General features: G+C 35.0%; 1 protein-coding gene across 2 annotated transcripts in view; it reads right to left on the bottom strand.

Annotated features, from left to right (window-relative positions):
• The window catches only part of LOC136033245 (uncharacterized), a 61,159-nt gene that overhangs the window by 40,877 nt on the left and 3,016 nt on the right, over positions 1 to 17,266 (bottom strand). Inside the window, exons 1-4 of one of the 2 annotated variants that reach the window (XM_065713978.1) lie at positions 16,536 to 16,574; positions 10,791 to 10,849; positions 6,770 to 7,063; positions 2,690 to 2,844 (exon numbers count right to left, since the gene is read on the bottom strand). In XM_065713978.1, the coding sequence (XP_065570050.1) occupies positions 2,690 to 2,844; positions 6,770 to 7,063; positions 10,791 to 10,836 (495 nt within the window). In that variant the 5' untranslated portion in view covers positions 10,837 to 10,849; positions 16,536 to 16,574. Of the gene's footprint in view, positions 1 to 2,689; positions 2,845 to 6,769; positions 7,064 to 10,790; positions 10,850 to 16,535; positions 16,575 to 17,266 lie in introns of those variants that run through there. The other variant, XM_065713968.1, reaches the window with a different exon arrangement.

Here is a 17,266-nt window from a genome sequence, read left to right as displayed (position 1 = left end):
GACGTTACAGCTTCTGATATCAAATCCAATAAGCCCCCTCCGAAGCTTATATGACCACCCTTCTTATAATTATCTTATATGCATCCATGGCATAACTTACAAACCTTGCCGTGGGTGCTATGGCAGGTTAGCCAGCGCTATTGCGTTGTCTATGATTAAATAAACATTAGACCGAAGTACTAAGAACTTTAATTACAGCAATACTTAAACAATAATTACAAAAAAAAATCTAGAAATCTTAAATAGTTTTTTTTAAAATACATTAAGTAAAAAGTAATAAAAATGGTGATTACATTTTCATGCTCCGATAATCGGAATTCCTTGCGAAAGTTAGGAATAACCTAGTCCTTTTTTCTGCTTACCACACTTTTGAAACGACCGAAATATTGAAGCATGTATTAAAGCAAAATTTTGTATCTCATAAAAAGACAAAAACATCGTGTAAGCATTTACTTGACCATTTACCAATCATTTCTCAGTATTCACTTTAAACATAATCTATCAAGATTTAAAACCTCAACAGCAGCTTTTCAAGATTTTTTTTTCCAAAATTATTTTTTTTTCAAGAGGCTTTGAAATTGATAAGAAAGAGAATTTCAAGCTTTTGGTAAATCGAAAAGATCTTATTTTTAATCGAGAAAATTATAGAAAATTTGCAAGATTTTGGAATAGATCTGGGTACAATTACACACCCCACCTCTCCTAAACAACATTCGGATTGTGTAGGTCTGACTGGCAGTCAAGCTTTATCTAACAATTCCATACAGAAGTCCAAAAATTTTGATGATAGGAATTTTAGCTCATCTAGTAGGCTTCTTTATAAAAATTAAATGAAAAAAACAAGTTTTTTTAATGGAAAGTAAGGAGCGACATTAAAACTTAAAACGAGCAGAAATTACTTCGTATATGAAAGGGGCTGCTTCCTCATCAACGCCCCGCTCTTTACGCTAAAGTTTGACTCTTTCTCTTAACTCTACTTTTTTAAACAATAAAAAGTTTTAGCGTAAAGAGCGTGGCGTTGATGAGAAGCAGCCCCTTTCATATAAGAAGTAATTTCTGTTCGTTTAAAGTTTTAATGTCGCTCCTTACTTTCCGTTAAAAAAACTTGTTTTTCTTATATTTAATTTCTGAAAGTTTTGAATCAATGCATGTTTTGATTTTGGCTCTCCGCAGATGAATAACTAAAACGAAATTTGCATATGTATTTTTTTTTTTTTGGCTAAATGGTTTTCTCATAGTTATGACCGAATGATTTCAAGAAAAAAAGGACCGGGGGAGAAGGCCTAGTCGCTCCCCGATTTTTTGGTTACTTAAAAAGGCAACAAGAACGTTTAATTTTTTACGAATGTTTTGATTAGTAAAAGATATAGGTAACTTACAAATTAGCTTACGTAACGAACTTCTGTATTCATGTTTTTATTACGTATATGAAGGAGTTCATCCCCTCGTCAGTACCTCGCTCTTTACACTGAAGCTTAAATTTTTCCCAATTTCTTAAGAATGACCCCTGAATCACAAAAGCCGTAGAGTAAATAGTTGAAATTACTAAAAATAATTTAGCGCAAAGAGCGAGATATTAGGAGTAGGTGAGCCCATTATTTGCGTAATAATTTCTGTTCATTTTAAGTTTTAATGCTTCTCCTTACTGTCAGTTGAAACAACTTTTTCATATTTATCTTTTCATTTTTTTTTAATAATGCTAGAACATCTTGCGCTCCCTTCATGAAAATTTTCTTCGTCCATGAAAAATTCCTCCAAGGGAAGTTCCCCTAACATATTACCCTCTTATCAACCCCCCCCCCCCCCCACCACAACCTAAAATTCCCCTGAAACCGACTGTACACTTCCAAGTAACCATTAATATATGTAAGCACTGGTCAAAGTTTGTAACTTGTGGCCCCTCCCACGGGCCACAAGTTTATAAGGTTTTTTGACTACGCTGAATAAAATTACTATCTCAGAAATTTTGATTTGGTGACTTTGGGAAAATAATTAGTGTGGGAGGGGACCTAGGTACCCTCCAATTTTTTTGGTCACTTAAAAAGGGCACTAGAACTTTTCATTTCCTTTTGAATGAGCCCTCTCACAAGACTCTAGGACCACTGGGTCGATACGATCACCCTTGGGATAAAAAAAACACAAAAAAACAAATAAACACGCATCCGTGATCTGCCTTCTGGCAAAATATACAAAATTCCACATTTTTTTCTCTTTAAATAGGAGCTTGAAACTTCTACAAAAGGGTTCTCTGATACGCTGAATCTGATGGTGTGATTTTCGTTAAGATTATATGACTTTTAGGGGTTGTTCCCCCCTATTTTCTAAAATAAGGCGAATTTTCTCAGGCTCGTAACTTTTGATGGGTCAGATTAAACATGATTAAACTTATATATTTAAGATCAGCATTAAAATGCAATTCGTTTTATGTAGCTATTGATATCAAAATTCCATTTTTTAGAGTTTTGGTTACTATTGAGCCGGGGCACTCCTTTCTACAGTTCGTTACCACGAACTATTTGAAAGGGTTTATATAGAGATTTTTGTGCCAAGTTTAGCTTGCGATCGAAGTTTTATGATTTTTTTGAATTTTGCTTGCTATTTGCAACAAAACTATGACACATAAACGTAAGTAGCCTAAAGACCAAACCAAAAAAGCCCCACGGAAACTGCAAAGAAACAGTCATATCACCTCTTTCTTACTATCTTCTGGTTCTATATCCACATCGGCTATTAAGTTTGATGATGGCTCAAGTTTTTCTCCATTTGTATCATCTTTGTAATTTTCTAGCAAGTCTAAAGGTACAAACACAGCTGTTGGATTTTCTTCACCAGTGCCATTAGTATCTACAAAACAAAAATAGAGGTTAGAGGATGTCATGTCCATACCCAGTATTTCTTTTCAAAATACATCTAACTGGTTATATATAGGATAAAAAGGTATCAATATAGAATCACTGGTCGTAAGAACTCTGGGAAGCAATAATTAAAAAAAGACACAAAAAAAAGCACTCGGGTGAAGACGAATTGCCATTCGAAACTGATTCAAGTAAGTTTTTTTTGGTATTAGTTAAAGTGTGTTGCGAAAACAATTTTATTGAAAATTTGCAAAAATAGCCTAAAAACACACATTAATATTGTTTGGTCAAAATGAAAACTGTACCATTTGAATCACCATAGCCAAAATCCCATTTAGGAGAATTACAGTTTCCCATCTTCAGCAACAAAGAAAATCCCTTTTTCGCTGGAATCAGTCCTGGGTCTTCCTTTTTTTAATCTTTTTTCTTCAGCGCTAATAAGGAACTGAAATATCATAGAAAGATTTTAAGGGCTTCTTTGAAAATTATGTTTTATAGCTTCGTGTTCTTTCAAACTATGAGAACATAATATTGAAATAAAGTATAAATTTTATCATGAACTGCATTATCGGCATAAAAAATGGTGTAACAAACGTATATTTTAACAAGATAATACATGATACAATTCTGTTCAAAAGTTGCTTCTCTTTGGTAGGATATCATATTTTTTTGCTCCACTATCTGATTCTCTTCGGTTTGTTCTTCACTAAGCTAAAACAACAAAAAAATGTGAATAAAGAGTTAAAGAGGGATGTCTAGCTGTCCCTGGGCTATTTTTCTCCGTCTGATGAGACCCCTATAGAATAAGAGCCCAGAAGCCCAGGTTGGGCTTCTGGGGTGGCTCTATAGGAAAACCTCAGAAGCCCGGGGTCTAGATAACTTGATTCATAAATGCCTTTGGTTATATTTTTAAGCTCAGATGATTAACGAGAGTCAAACAACGATACCATCCATAGTAAAACTGGAAGCTGGCTTCCCATATGAAATGTGATGAAATTCGGACACCTCCAATGGTATGGCCACGTACCGCCGAGCCTTGACGACACAATATCTGTAATAACTACCGTTACTGTCGTGAAGGAAGCAACGTGTTATTCAAAACAGGAACTGGCTATCCAACATCAGATCTGCCTGGAGCCACCTGGGGAGCGCAGGAGACACATCAGCTAATGGGACCGAGAGTCGTTGTCTATTTTCGAGCCATCAGCTGCGGAAAGACCTTGCTGATGACAAGTATGCAGCCAGATCTCAAATGCTACGATTTGCCAAAGGATTGCAACGTTAAACAAGTATTGCACAAGTATTAAACAAGTCTTGCTGTCTTAGCTTTCGTGGCATATTTACATGGTATAAAAATAAAATAGCTGTATAAAAGTTAAAAATCTCAAGAGAGGTTGATAAAATAGCTGTATAAAAGTTAAAAATCTCAAGAGAGGTTGAAGAGACATAAGAACCTACGTGATATCTGCTAGGGATCATGGAAGAATAAGGTGCTGATATTATCTTCAAATACAATTATTGCAAAGAAGGATACAAGTTATTGGAGGTAAAAAAAAAGAGTTAAACGGGCATTTTAGCTGTCTTAGCTCTAGTAGTTTATTTAACTAATGCAAACATATTAGAGGTAAAAACCTGAAAATTATGTGAGGGACTGGAAAGATGTAAGTGGTCTTGGTTGAGTGTGGTAGGAATATTGGAAGGATAAATATTATTGTTATTATTATAGAATTAGAGGTGAAAAGAAAGATGTAAATAATTGGAGGTAAATTCAGAGTTAAATGGGTATGTATAGCTTGTATTAGCTTTCTTGGTCTATTTTGCTATTATCAGAGCCAATTCTCTAGCGTTACCTGTTGTAAAAGGCCATAAGTCTTCAATGTATTAGACTTTTTCGGAGCCACTTTTTATTATAGGTCGGTAGTAAGAACCTTAGAGACGGCTCATTCAAATGGAAATCGATAGTTCTAGCCCCCCTTTTAAGGGTTAAAAGTGATTGGAGGTTAGCCAGCCCCGTCTTGCGTCTTTTTCAGATGTCCTAAAGATTAAATCAATTGAATCATCTAGGTCAGCTAGGTTTATCCTAGGTTCATCTCTACACAATATTAGAGGCAACGCTTGAGCGTTGCCTGTAGCAGGAGACCATAAGCCTTCAATGTGCTGCTTATTGTTTTTTTTTTTTTTTCAGAAAAAATTCATGTGGGAGAGACGGTTATAGAAATTGAAACTCTAAGGGGCGTATTTCGATTGGAAATTGAGAGTGTAAATGAAAGCTCTAGTGCATTGTTTGAGAATGGAAAGTGATTGGAAGGCAGCCAGTCTTTTACCTTTCTAGTTTTCTCCTGTTACGTCTTATGATGTGAGGTCAAAAATATAACTGTCTTTTTGTTGAAAATAGCTAAAAATTTCAACAATATTCCCCAAGGAGATGATATAAATTTCATTTGCCCTGGGACAATAACTTTGGATAATGCAAATTTGCAATTCTTTAGCATGTGTTTTAACAAGGAAAAGGGGAGATTGTGCAATATCTCAGTAAAAGTTAAGGGTGTTAAATTGAAACTTTATTTGAATCTTGAGAGGGATTAAATTAAATGAAAACGCTGAGTCAATCCAGGTTGTCAAAAGGACGTATGAGTAATAGCTCATGAAAGCCTAAGGCTATTAGTTGTAATTTAAAAGAATTTGAAGAAATAAAGAACTAAATGAAAGCATACCATGTTCATCAATGTTGCCAAAATAGAGGCTTTTGCAATACCAAAAGACAGCTGGGGGTATTAGGTTGAAATATTCATGAAATGTTGCGGGGATAGTGAGCCAAACCAAAAACAGTGTGTCCTTCCAGGATGTAAAAATTATCTATCTGCAGTACTTAAGTAAATGCCAATGCTCTTAAGTTAGAACTTTCTGGGAATGTTGTGGAGAAAATAGATTAAATCAAGACACCTTATATTTATCTAGCTTGTGAAATTTTATGTCTGTAATATCTCAGGAATGGTTAGGGTTGTCAAGTTTCAAATTTTGAGGAGGGTTTATGGGGATGTTGAGCTTGATAAAAGGACATCAAGTGATTCCAGACACGATCTGTGGATAAATGATGGCATATTCGTAAAGATCTTATTTTTTTGACCAATCATTTAGGGCCAAACTAAATGTTGGTCAACTCAGAGCAGGGTGGAAGAAGATTGTAAGGAAATATTAATGGAAATTGATATTCCCTACGAGGATGCAAAGAGGGAGGCTTGGAACACCTATGTTGGTTTCTGGGACCTGATGCTACAGCGAGTTTTAGTTGTCTCAAAGTAATTATTGAAAATTGCAAACTTTTATAGTGCTTTTTTACCTTTTCCAAAAGTGTAACCTTTTAAAAAGATTTTCAATTATGCTGCTTTGTGTTTTTTCAGAAAGAAAATTTGGGTAGTACTTAGAATCGGTTATTGGCATGAAGAATTTCCAAAGTAAATTTAAATGTTTTTGCAAAGATATATTACCAGAGATGTTACTTGAAACTTCAGAACTATTCGATCCTCCATTGTTATAGAGTTTATGGTTTATTCAATTTTAATGGACCTTCTTTAAGAGCGCTTTGGCCCAGCTTTTTTCCTTCTATAAAATTTGTCGCTAGGACTAATAAGAAAGGAATAATGTCCATGTTAAATATTTAGCATTGTGGAGAATCACGTATAGGTCACTTATTCAAAAGTATTCATAAAAAAGGGGTCTCCACTCAAACTAGTGAACATATCAAAATTAAACATGGAAAGAAATTAGCTAATATAGAAGTTTAATGCAAGTAGAATTTTTTTTTTGGGACGAGACGGTAATTCCATATGCAATAAGAGGCTTAGCGCTGGCTGCCTAATATGTATTTATTTTTTCCCGAATATGTGCCTGATCTTACACTTTGAGACATTTACCTTCATAAATGTTTCCCATAGTCTCTTTTCTATTACCAGTAAGGTTGACTTCGCTCAGTAGAGAATCGTTTCTAGATTTTTTACACGGATTGTTTGAATGAGCAATAGTAGTTGATGACCGAAGAGATGGGTTCTTGTAATGCTTATTTCCTCCAATTGAATAAGAAGAGCTGGCTTTGTTTAAGTTTGCATTTTGATTCTCATTCCTGTTGATAATCTTAATTTTGAAAGTATAATCCGTTTTTGACTTGGGGATTTCTTCGTCATCTGCACAGTAAACACCGGCATTGAGATCTAAAAAGAAAAAAAATTACCTCAAATTCTTTATAATCTAATATGACCGATAGCACAAAAGTTTGGGTTAGTGGTGACCTTCTTCTTATGGTGCCTTTAGAGTACAAGATAAATATAAGGGCCCATTTCCCCTAATTACGACCCCCGTCCAGATACTGGTGGTATTGTGGCCCAGTGTCTGGTGGCCCAGTGTCTGACCCTAAAGCAGAGTGTTTTTTAGAATTTGTGGAGATGTGGAGATTTGTGGAGATGGCTTGACTGGATAGGTCAAATGGATGGCTTGAAACCTTGTCTGACTGGATAGGTCATACGGGAGATGTGTGTATCTCCCTTGGCGTACGAATGAAGCACAAGTCATGTAACGAGAAGAAAAAATACCTTTAAGAGCAATTCAACTTGAGGAAAATAGTTTTCTTGTTAGTATGAGTTCTCTTGTTAGTAACAGGTACTAAATTAATGAATATCTAAATCTTAGAACGAGGATTAAATAAAAAAAAACAAGTTTTTTTAACTGGAAGTAAGGAGCGACATTAAACCTTAAAACGCACAGAAATTACTTCGTATATGAAAGAGGCTGCTACCTCATCAACGCCCCATTCTTTACGCTAAAGTTTGACTCTTTCTCTCAATTCTTCTTTTTAAAACAGTAAAAAATTTTAGCGTAAAGAGCGGGGCGTTGATGAGGTAGCAGAAAAAATACAAAATTCCACATTTTTGTAGATAGGAGCTTGAAACTTCTACAGTAGGGTTCTCTGATACGCTGAATCTGATGGTGTGATTTTCGTTAAGATTCTATGACTTCTAGGGGGTTTTGAATGTAGCTATTGGTATCAAAATTCCATTTTTTAGAGTTTTGGTTACTATTGAGCCGGGTCGCTCCTTACTACAGTTCGTTACCACGAACTGTTTGAAAACTGAAATTTTACATGCAAATAAAACTCTAAATGAACAAAAGCCCCTACAAACAAATGTTGGGCTACCGTCCCCAATTTTGATACCAATTTTGAATTTTGATACCAATCTTGATACCAATAAGAATTTTGATTTTTTTTTTTTTGAATTTTGACCAATAGGAATTTTGATACCAATAGCTACATCAAAAGAATCGCATTTTAATGCTGGTTTTAAATATATAAGTTTCATCAAGTTTAGTCTTACCCATCAAAAGTTACGAGCCTGAGAAAATAACAAGCGCATTGGTGCTTTATTGAAAACGAATTATATTACACATATATTCTTTTGTACTTAGTTAAAACTTGAAAATTAAAATTAGAGTGATATAAAATCTTGAAATGACAAGGTTTCAGCAATTAATATCATTACACATCAAAAATTCATTTTAATTTCATTAGTTCTTTCCAAAACTGTTCAAAGAACATAAAGTTTTCTTTACAAAAAGAGTTTGGCTACTGTCTCCTCCCTTACTGTAAAAGCCTAAAGCCTACCGCGTCTTGGTCGCTTTACTGGGAACGAACTATGTTACAAATAATTTCTTTTGTACTTATTTAACATTAAAAATAAAAACAAAACTACAGTGAACTACATCTTGAACTGACAAGCTTTTAGTAATTGGTATCTTTATATATATAGTATTCAGCCGCATGTTTTTTTGGCTATAATTGTTTATTCATTTTCTGTTCATTTTGTACTTCATTTATACTTCAATAATAATTTCCGGTCGTTTTGAGTTTGAATTATTACACGTTTATATTTCCACTGATTTTAAGTTTAATCTGGTCTTTACTTTTCCTTGAAAAACTTCTTTTTGGAGAGTTTACTTTAATTGATTTCTCTTCCTTTTTGATTGCCAATTCGTAGAGTTTTTCAACGTTCTCCATTACATAATAAATGTTTTTAACATCAAAATTTCGTCAGAGTATTGATACTAGTATCCAAATAACAATATCAAAGTAACAAGTTATCGAAGTAAAAAAAAGTGTCAAACCGTACGACTACCCCTTCGATATATAACTTATATGCCCCGGACTCAGTTTAAAACCGTTGCCCTTTTAAATCCGTTGCCCCCAAATTGCGTCAACCCAGGAGGCATTGTTATATTATATGATGACCATTTTGAACAGAATGACTGTCTTAAAATTTCAATCAGATATATTCGGGAAAATGAGACTGGGGGGGGGGACTAATTGCTCTCCGATCAATTTTGACTCTTAAAAAGACAATTAAAACCTTTATTTCCAGTCAAATGAGCCTCCTTCAAAGTTTATAAAACCACCTTTTCCATAAGAACCTTATGCCTCCGGGACATATCTCAAAACCCTTTCCCCTGGGCTCTGGGGGGCTGCACCGACCCTTGAGGCATTTTGGCTGATCTCTGGACTAATTTGAACAAAATTGCTGTCTCAAAATTTCGATCGGATATATTTGTAGTAAAAAAGGGACAGGAGAGGGGGGGGCTAGCTACCCGCCAATCTCTTTACATTTACAAAGGATAATTCAAGTTTCTATTTTTAGTCAAACGAGCCCTTTTCAAAGTTTAAAAGGTCACCCCTTCAATGAAAAGCTTTGCAAGCGCCCGGTGCATAACTTCAGACCCCTGTCTCCGGGCTCTGGGAGGGGGAGGGGGGTGGGTTGTGCCAACCCTGAAGGAATTTTTATATGATATTTGGACTAATCTGAACAAAATCGAGCCTCATTTTGCCTCTGGGTTTATTATGTGTGAGTGAGTGAGTTAGTGAGTGAATGAGTGTGATTCAGTGAGTGTCAGTGCGAATGAGTAAGTGAGTGTGAGTGAGTGATTGCGAGAACTAGTGCAAGTAAGCGATTGGAATGACCGTGAGTCTCAGTGTGAAAGTGAGTGAGTGACTTTGTGGGAGTGAACGAGTGAGTGTGAGCCCTCATATGATTGTGAAACTTTACGTGGCCATCCCTTCCATGAAAAACTTATATGTCTACAGGGCATAAGCTAAAATTCTTGCTCTCGGGATCTGGAGGGTTATTTCAACCCTGGACGCATTGCTATTTGATATCTGGACTGTTTCAAACAGGACGGTTATCTAAAAAGTATGATCGGATACACCTGGAGAAAAGAGGGCACGGGGGTGGAGATAGTTGCCCTCCAATCACTTTTGGCTCTTAAAAAGGGTCATTTTGACTTTTGACTCTTCAATTATCAATCAAAAGAGCCCCCTACAAAATGTCCATAACACCTTCCATAAAAACCTTATATGTCCCCGGGTTATAACTTACAATACTTACTCATGGGCTCGGGGAACTGTGTCAAACCTGCATTTTTTGTTATCTAATCTCTGTACTGTTTGGAACAAATGGCAATTTCAAAATTTTGATCGGATCCATTCTGAGGCAGAAGGGCATGGGGGCCCGTTGCCCATTTTGAAAGCAATATAAAATATTTAGTTGTCATACTTAACTTTAGAGAATTTAAAGGAATGATATTCTGCAAAAGAGAAAGGGAGAGAAGGAAGCAGATAAAAAACGGTTATTATTCGAAATAAAAGACAATATAGGAAGAAGGACAAAAGTTCAGATCTTTTGAATACGATATGACCACGAATTCTCCCTCACAAATTTAGTACTTACATCGCACGACCGATGAGAAACTAAAAATACATTACTCAAAAAAAATTATTATCTACATCTTAGCCCTGTTTTGCTCAAATTATTCAACCAGTCAGCAATACCACATGTTTAATTCAAATTCTAGAAGAAGAAAAAGAAGAAGAGAGGTAGAAAAAAGAAGAACTTTTACCTGGGAAAGCAAGATAGAACAATGTCAACAGTAATATGTGAGGCATCTCGACATCAAGTCTAAAAAAAAAGATGGAACTTTTTTCAACCGGAATATTAAAATATGCAAAATATTGACATTCGTACATTTGCAATTTATTTGAATCATGAAAACACTCTCATAACAGTTAATTCTAACACTGATACTTAGGAGTATATTTATGAATAATTGTCCAACTGTAACTTTAATTTGTATTAATACATTGGTAGTATTTTTATATTCATTACAAGGCAAAAGTTGTATGAATCTACCCTGTTGCACATCACTTCACATAAACAGCAAGGTTTCACCCTGTTTTTTAACCTTTGTCCTCCTCTATGTTTGACAAGAAATGAATATGTTCTCAAAGTGGTTCTCAAGCCTTTTATTTCTGCGGCACTCTGAAGGATTGGTGTGGATTTCGTCACACACAAAGAAAAAAAAAAAAATCGAAGGTTAGATCGAAAAAATGAGGCTAATAATAGATTATCATTTATTCTTTAGTAGTTCCGGCTATCAAAAGATGGTAAAAAGAAATGAATGACAATGCAGTTCTACTCACTTAAATCTATTGAAATTTCCTGTGGCATCATTTTATTATGAAGTATGATGGAGTTTAGCGGTGGCTGCTATGTCTGAACAAATTTGAAATAAAAATTTCTTTTTTCTTCTTGACATTATACACTCCCAATCTCTCTCGCTCTCTCGCTCTCTTTTTTTTCAATCCATATCCCTCTCCCCCTCCCTGGGGAGCAGGTTTGACCCTATAAATCAGAAATTTATCTACATTATGACGAAAGTTATCACCCTTTCAGCATCTCCATCTCACGTTTAGTCAATATCTATTCTCCCAAATGAAGGAAGACAAGGGGGATGAATCCTTCCGCATTGTTATCTGAAGGATCTCTCAGAAAAATTTGGAAAATATATGCCTTAAAGTTAACAGGCAGCCCCACCCCCTAGTGGTTCATGTTCAGCTATGTGGCACTTTATAAACATTAATAAGACGTTCCATTAACCAATTTATCATTGATAATACGTTCTAAATAATTGCTTTCATTTTGTATGCGTTATAGCGTTAATAAATCCAAAACTGTAGGGAGTTTTACTCATACTAAAAGAGATTACTGAAAAGATTTAATGACATGCAGTTTGACAGTTCAATTTATATTGGTATTACTTCCGGAAAATCTCTGCAAGTTTCTATTTATTGATGCTATAAAAGAGAACAAATTAAAAATGTGTTTTTTTGGAGCTGAATGAAAATGATGTTCTAGTCTATCGAAGGTATAAAGGGTGTCAATCCCCCCCCCCCCTTTTTGTAGTAGTCTTCTTTCGTTTCAATTTTATCATTTATTGTTATATGTGTTCATTTTGGGTTTCAATTGTTTATTGACTGTAGGTTAGGCTCGTTCAAAGTTTGAATCATTTTTTGACTTTATTCCTCTTGTGTTATGTTTTACATAGCTCTTTACTTTTCTTTGAAAACAATTTGTTTTTAGAAAAGGCTTTTTGAAAGTTAAAAGCTGCTCGTTTTTAATGACATATTTTTTTCTTTGGTTAACAAAAAGAATATTAGTAAAACATTTTTAGTTCATCTCCTCAAGAATCAAGATTTTGGCTTACTATTTGTGTATTGAACACCAATTTTGCATCGAATTTCGTTTATATTTGCACTATGGATGGAAGCGTGGAATATTATTCAGCTAAATTGACTAAAGATCTGCACAATCTTCATGCTTTTATAGGGTCAAAGTTACTCTGACCCCCCATCACGTTATAGCCCTAAGTATAGACGAATAATAATCAACCGTCCCTATCAACATGCTCTAAGAGCCTCAGCTTCATTCCATTTAGCGTTCTTGAGGTATTGCAGTTAACCCTTTTAATAATATTAAATAACATAGTGTCTTTTGATGTTAAATAAAAAAAACAAGTTTTTTAACTGCAAGTAAGGAGCGACATTAAAAATTAAAACGAATAGAAATTATTCCGTATATGAAAGGGGTTTTCCCCTCCTCAACGCCTTTCCCCTCCTCTTTACGCTAAAGTTTGACTCTGTCACAACCCTACTTTTTAAAACAAATAAAAAACTTTAGCGTAAAGAGCGAGGCGTTGAGGAGGGCATAACTCCTTCATATACGGAATAATTTCTGTTCGTTTTAAGTTTTAATGTCGTTCCTTACTTGCAGTTAAAGAAAACTCGTTTTTTTTTAAATTTCTGAACGTATTTGAATTAATGCATGTTTTGATTTTGGCTCACCGCACATGAATAAATAAAACGAAGTTTGAATATTAATTTTTATTTATTAAATGGCTTTCTCATAGTTTTGATCAGACGATTTTGATAAAAAAAAGGAGTGGGTGAAGAGGCCTAGTCGCACTCCAATTTTTGGTTACTTAAAAATACAAATAGATTTTTTTTTTAACAAACGTTTTTGTTAGTAATAAACATACGTAACTTACGAATTAACTTACCTAACGAACTTCTAGATTTGTGTATTTTTATTACGTATATGAGGGGGTTTGCCCCCTCGTCAGTACCTAGCTCTTTACACTAAAGTTTGATTTTGTCCCAAATCCTTAAGAATGACCGCTGAATCACAAAGGCCGTAGAATAAAAGTTGAAATTACTTAAAATACCTTAGCGTAAAGAGCAAGGTATTGTGGAAGAGACGAACCCCCTTATATACGTAATTTTTTTTATTTATTTTCTTATTTTTTTTAAAATAATGCTAGAAGATCCTGCGCCCCCTTCATGGATATTCTCTTCCCTCATGAAAAATTTATCCATGGAAAGATCTTCCTACGTAAACCCATCCCCCAAACCCACCCCCACCCTAACGCGAAAAAGTTTGCCTGAGAACGTCTGTACACTTCATAATAACCATTACTACATGTAAACAATGGTCAAAGTTTGTAGCTTGCAGCCCCTCTCCCGGGGACCGTGAGGTGTTAAGTCGTTCTCAAAGACATAGTTATTGGGTTTTTGACTAAGTTGAACAGAATGGCTATCTCAAAATTTTGGTCAAAGGACTTTGGGGGAAAATGTGTGGTGGAGGGATCCTAGGTACCCTCCACTTTTTGGTCGCCTAAAAAGTGCACTAGAACTTTTTATTTAAGTTAGAATGAGCCCTCTCACGACATTCTAGGACCACTGGGTCGATACGATCACCCCTGAGGGGAAAAACAAACAAACAAACAAATAAACACGCATCCGTGATCTGTCATCTGCGAAAAAATACAAAATTCCACATTTTTCTAGACAGGAGCTTGAAACTTCGACAGTAGGGTTCTAGAATACGCTGAATCTGATGGTGCGATTTTTTCTATGAAAAATTCATATTCTATGACTTTTTTTTTGGGGGGGGGGGGCTCCCCCTATTTTCTAAAATAAGGTAAATTTTCTCAGGCTCATAACTTTTGATGGGTAAGACTAAACCTCGTGGAAGATATATATTCAAAGTTAGCGCTAAAACGCAATTCTTTTGATGTAACTATTGGTATCAAAATTACCTTTTTTAGAGTTTTTGTGACTACTGAGCCGGGTCGCTCCTTACTACAGTTCGTTACCACGAACTGTTTGATACTTCAAAATACCTGTTAATATTCCCTGACAGTTTCATCTTAATACCATAATGAGTTCTTTAGATCGTACATATAAGCTATTTGGACAATCTAGATGCACAAATAGTCTTTTGATTAAGCTCAATAGCACCCTCAACATAAACCGAAAGTTTAAATCCTTAGACATTCGCAAGATATTGCAGATACGACCTTTTTAGGACCTTGATGCAAATAGTTTCTCTAGTTAGAAACTTCCAACAACATCCCCTGGATATTACCGTGGCCTTTCCTTTGGATATACCCATAACTCTTGCTGGAATGTTCAAGGGCGTAGTTGCAGTATTTTTATTGGAGGGGGAGTATAAGGGGGCCAACCGTTTGGGGCTACACGGAAAGCAGGTTGTCCTTGTCTGGGTTGGGAGGATGTCATATATAAAGATTTAAAGGAAATAAGAACTTCCTGGGGGGTGTAAAGAGGGAGGCTTTAAATAGATTAGGTTGGAGGAGGAATGTGCGTAGCTGTGTTGGCCTCAGGCGGCTTGGTGCTGCAGTGAGTTATTATTATTATTATTATTAGTAGTAGTAGTAGTAGTAGTAATGAATTTAATACTATTCAAGCGGTAGTGAAGAAAATTAACAAACCAACTACTTTGTGAATTTAAAACATTACCCAATACATTATGAACAATGAACACCACATTAAAAAAAATCATAAATACAAGTGCTGGTGCTTGGCTCTTATTAAAAGTGTCAGCAATGAGCTGCTGCAGACAACAGTAGTATAGCATAAACAAACTTTTGGGTCGGCGAAGGTGAATGTTCGGCCTATTTCGGCCTGGTTGAAATTCGGCCTATTTCAACCAGACTAACTACTAATGCTGCAGTACATATCCCCCATCCATTTCCCCCAACCAACCGCCCGGCACATGATGCTCAATGTCATAATTGAACCAAGCTCTGTTGCAATAGGCCCTGGTATTGTGCTTTTCATTTGTTGGTAATTTTGAATGGATTTCGACTCAGTAACATTTAATTTGTCGTACTAAACTTTTATTATAGGTGATTTACTGAAAAATTAATTAAGGTTTTTCATTAAATTGATTTTCTTTTGTGTTCGACGATTTATATTAATAAATAGCATGGTTATCAGTGGGCCACATAAAGCCGAAACAAAAATCATAGACAGCGCAATTGCGCTGTCTGAGCAAAGGTATAGGATAAGTCAGTGTTACCACAGATTGTTTAACATTATACTGTGACCCATTCCCCACATTGAAGTAGCGACCGTATTTCAAGTTCGAAATTATTCAAAAAAATCAAGTTAGAATTATTAGCTTATCCGTTGGGCTTTCTTTGACAAAGCATATCCAGAAAATTTGAACAATTCGTGGCATAATTGCAGTGGAAACATTAGATTAATTAAAAATGCCAGGGATGCCAAGCAGAAGGGAAGATTGGCTCCTGGAGTTTGAAAATTACTTTCTCTGTGTATATTAGTTTTAAAAAAAACGAATTCTCTAAAAATTACACAGATATACTCTTGTGTAAATCAGGGTATGGGGGCATACATTTCTGGAAGGGGGTTAAATATAGTTTTTATGTGTATAATTCCCTTCACAAGCAAGCTCGGTCTCTTAGTGCTTTATGATAAAACTGATAACAATAGAAACAGAGAATGGGTTGGTATATGCACACAAAATGTTTTGATTGTGAGAAAAGTATAAATATTTTGCTTAAATTCACTTTATTCTATTCTCAGCAGACATTTTGTACAGCATGAAAATGCAGAGGTAAATTTCCCAAAAGTAGCGCTGGCTATGAATGAAATGTATTTATGTCAATTTTTTGGGACTGGTTAAAAGAAATATTTAGAAAAGCAAAAATAGCAAGAAGTGCGTTTGGTATTATACATAGAGACAGTTCTACATTTATGGGCTAGTAAGTGAATTCTGAACGTAAGGAATAGGACGTTTTCAGCGCTTATTAGTCATTTCAATGACAAATAAGAAAATCCGAGTTTCAATTAAATATTGGAAATAAAAATCTTAATAAGTAAATGATTCCTGGAGTGGATCTCTCTCAACCAAATTCTATGACTAAACTACAACTGATTTGACCTATCTTAGTTATATCACAAATATTACTTTAAAAAGCACTAACTCAAATTTTCTTTTTCAATAATTTATTTTCATTCAGGAAGTTATATTCACTGTATAACTACCTTCTTATTCTTCAATGATTTTATGTGTGCCCTATTAGCAGATGTAGAGGACGTATTCATTCCCACTATTGAAAGTTTTAAAACAAGAGAATCTAATGTTGAACTAATGGATATCAGGAAGTAAAAACACCTTAAATTTTGGGGAAAAAATTGACCTGAGCAAATGTTGCGAAACAGGAAGCATAGAACATTTTTCAGTTTAGTTATTAACTTGGCTGACATTTTTACTTGATGATAAGAATTCAAAGGCAGTATATTTGGACAAATATTGCGGAACATATTATGAACCGTAATGGATGCCTATTTTTTTCGTTTTCTTTATGTTAAAAACGAGCTTGGATGAATAAAAAAGCATAGGCTCAAAGTAAAGAGCAAATATGAAACTGAAAATGAGCTTTTAAAAAGTTTTAAAGTTATTTAATAAAATGTAACTGTTTTTCAAAGTTATTTTGGGAAAATTCACCCTCCTCCTCCTCCCCTCTTAACGATGCTACTGGGGATGTTACCTAGGCGCCCTTTTGGCAATCTGGAAGAACAAGTAATCTTTAGTTTTATACCCTCATTAGTTTTCCTTAAAAATTTTGACTTAATATCCTGTTCTGTTGCTGGACTATTGCATCTATTATCTATTTTTAAAACCTGGATATTCACCTAAACTCTTTTAATTTAG

The sequence above is a fragment of the Artemia franciscana genome, chromosome 1 (genome assembly GCF_032884065.1).
Source record: "Artemia franciscana chromosome 1, ASM3288406v1, whole genome shotgun sequence".
Lineage (NCBI taxonomy): Eukaryota > Metazoa > Arthropoda > Branchiopoda > Anostraca > Artemiidae > Artemia > Artemia franciscana.
The sequence above is the reverse complement of the archived record's forward strand: the minus strand, read 5'-3'. Positions and strand labels throughout refer to the sequence as shown.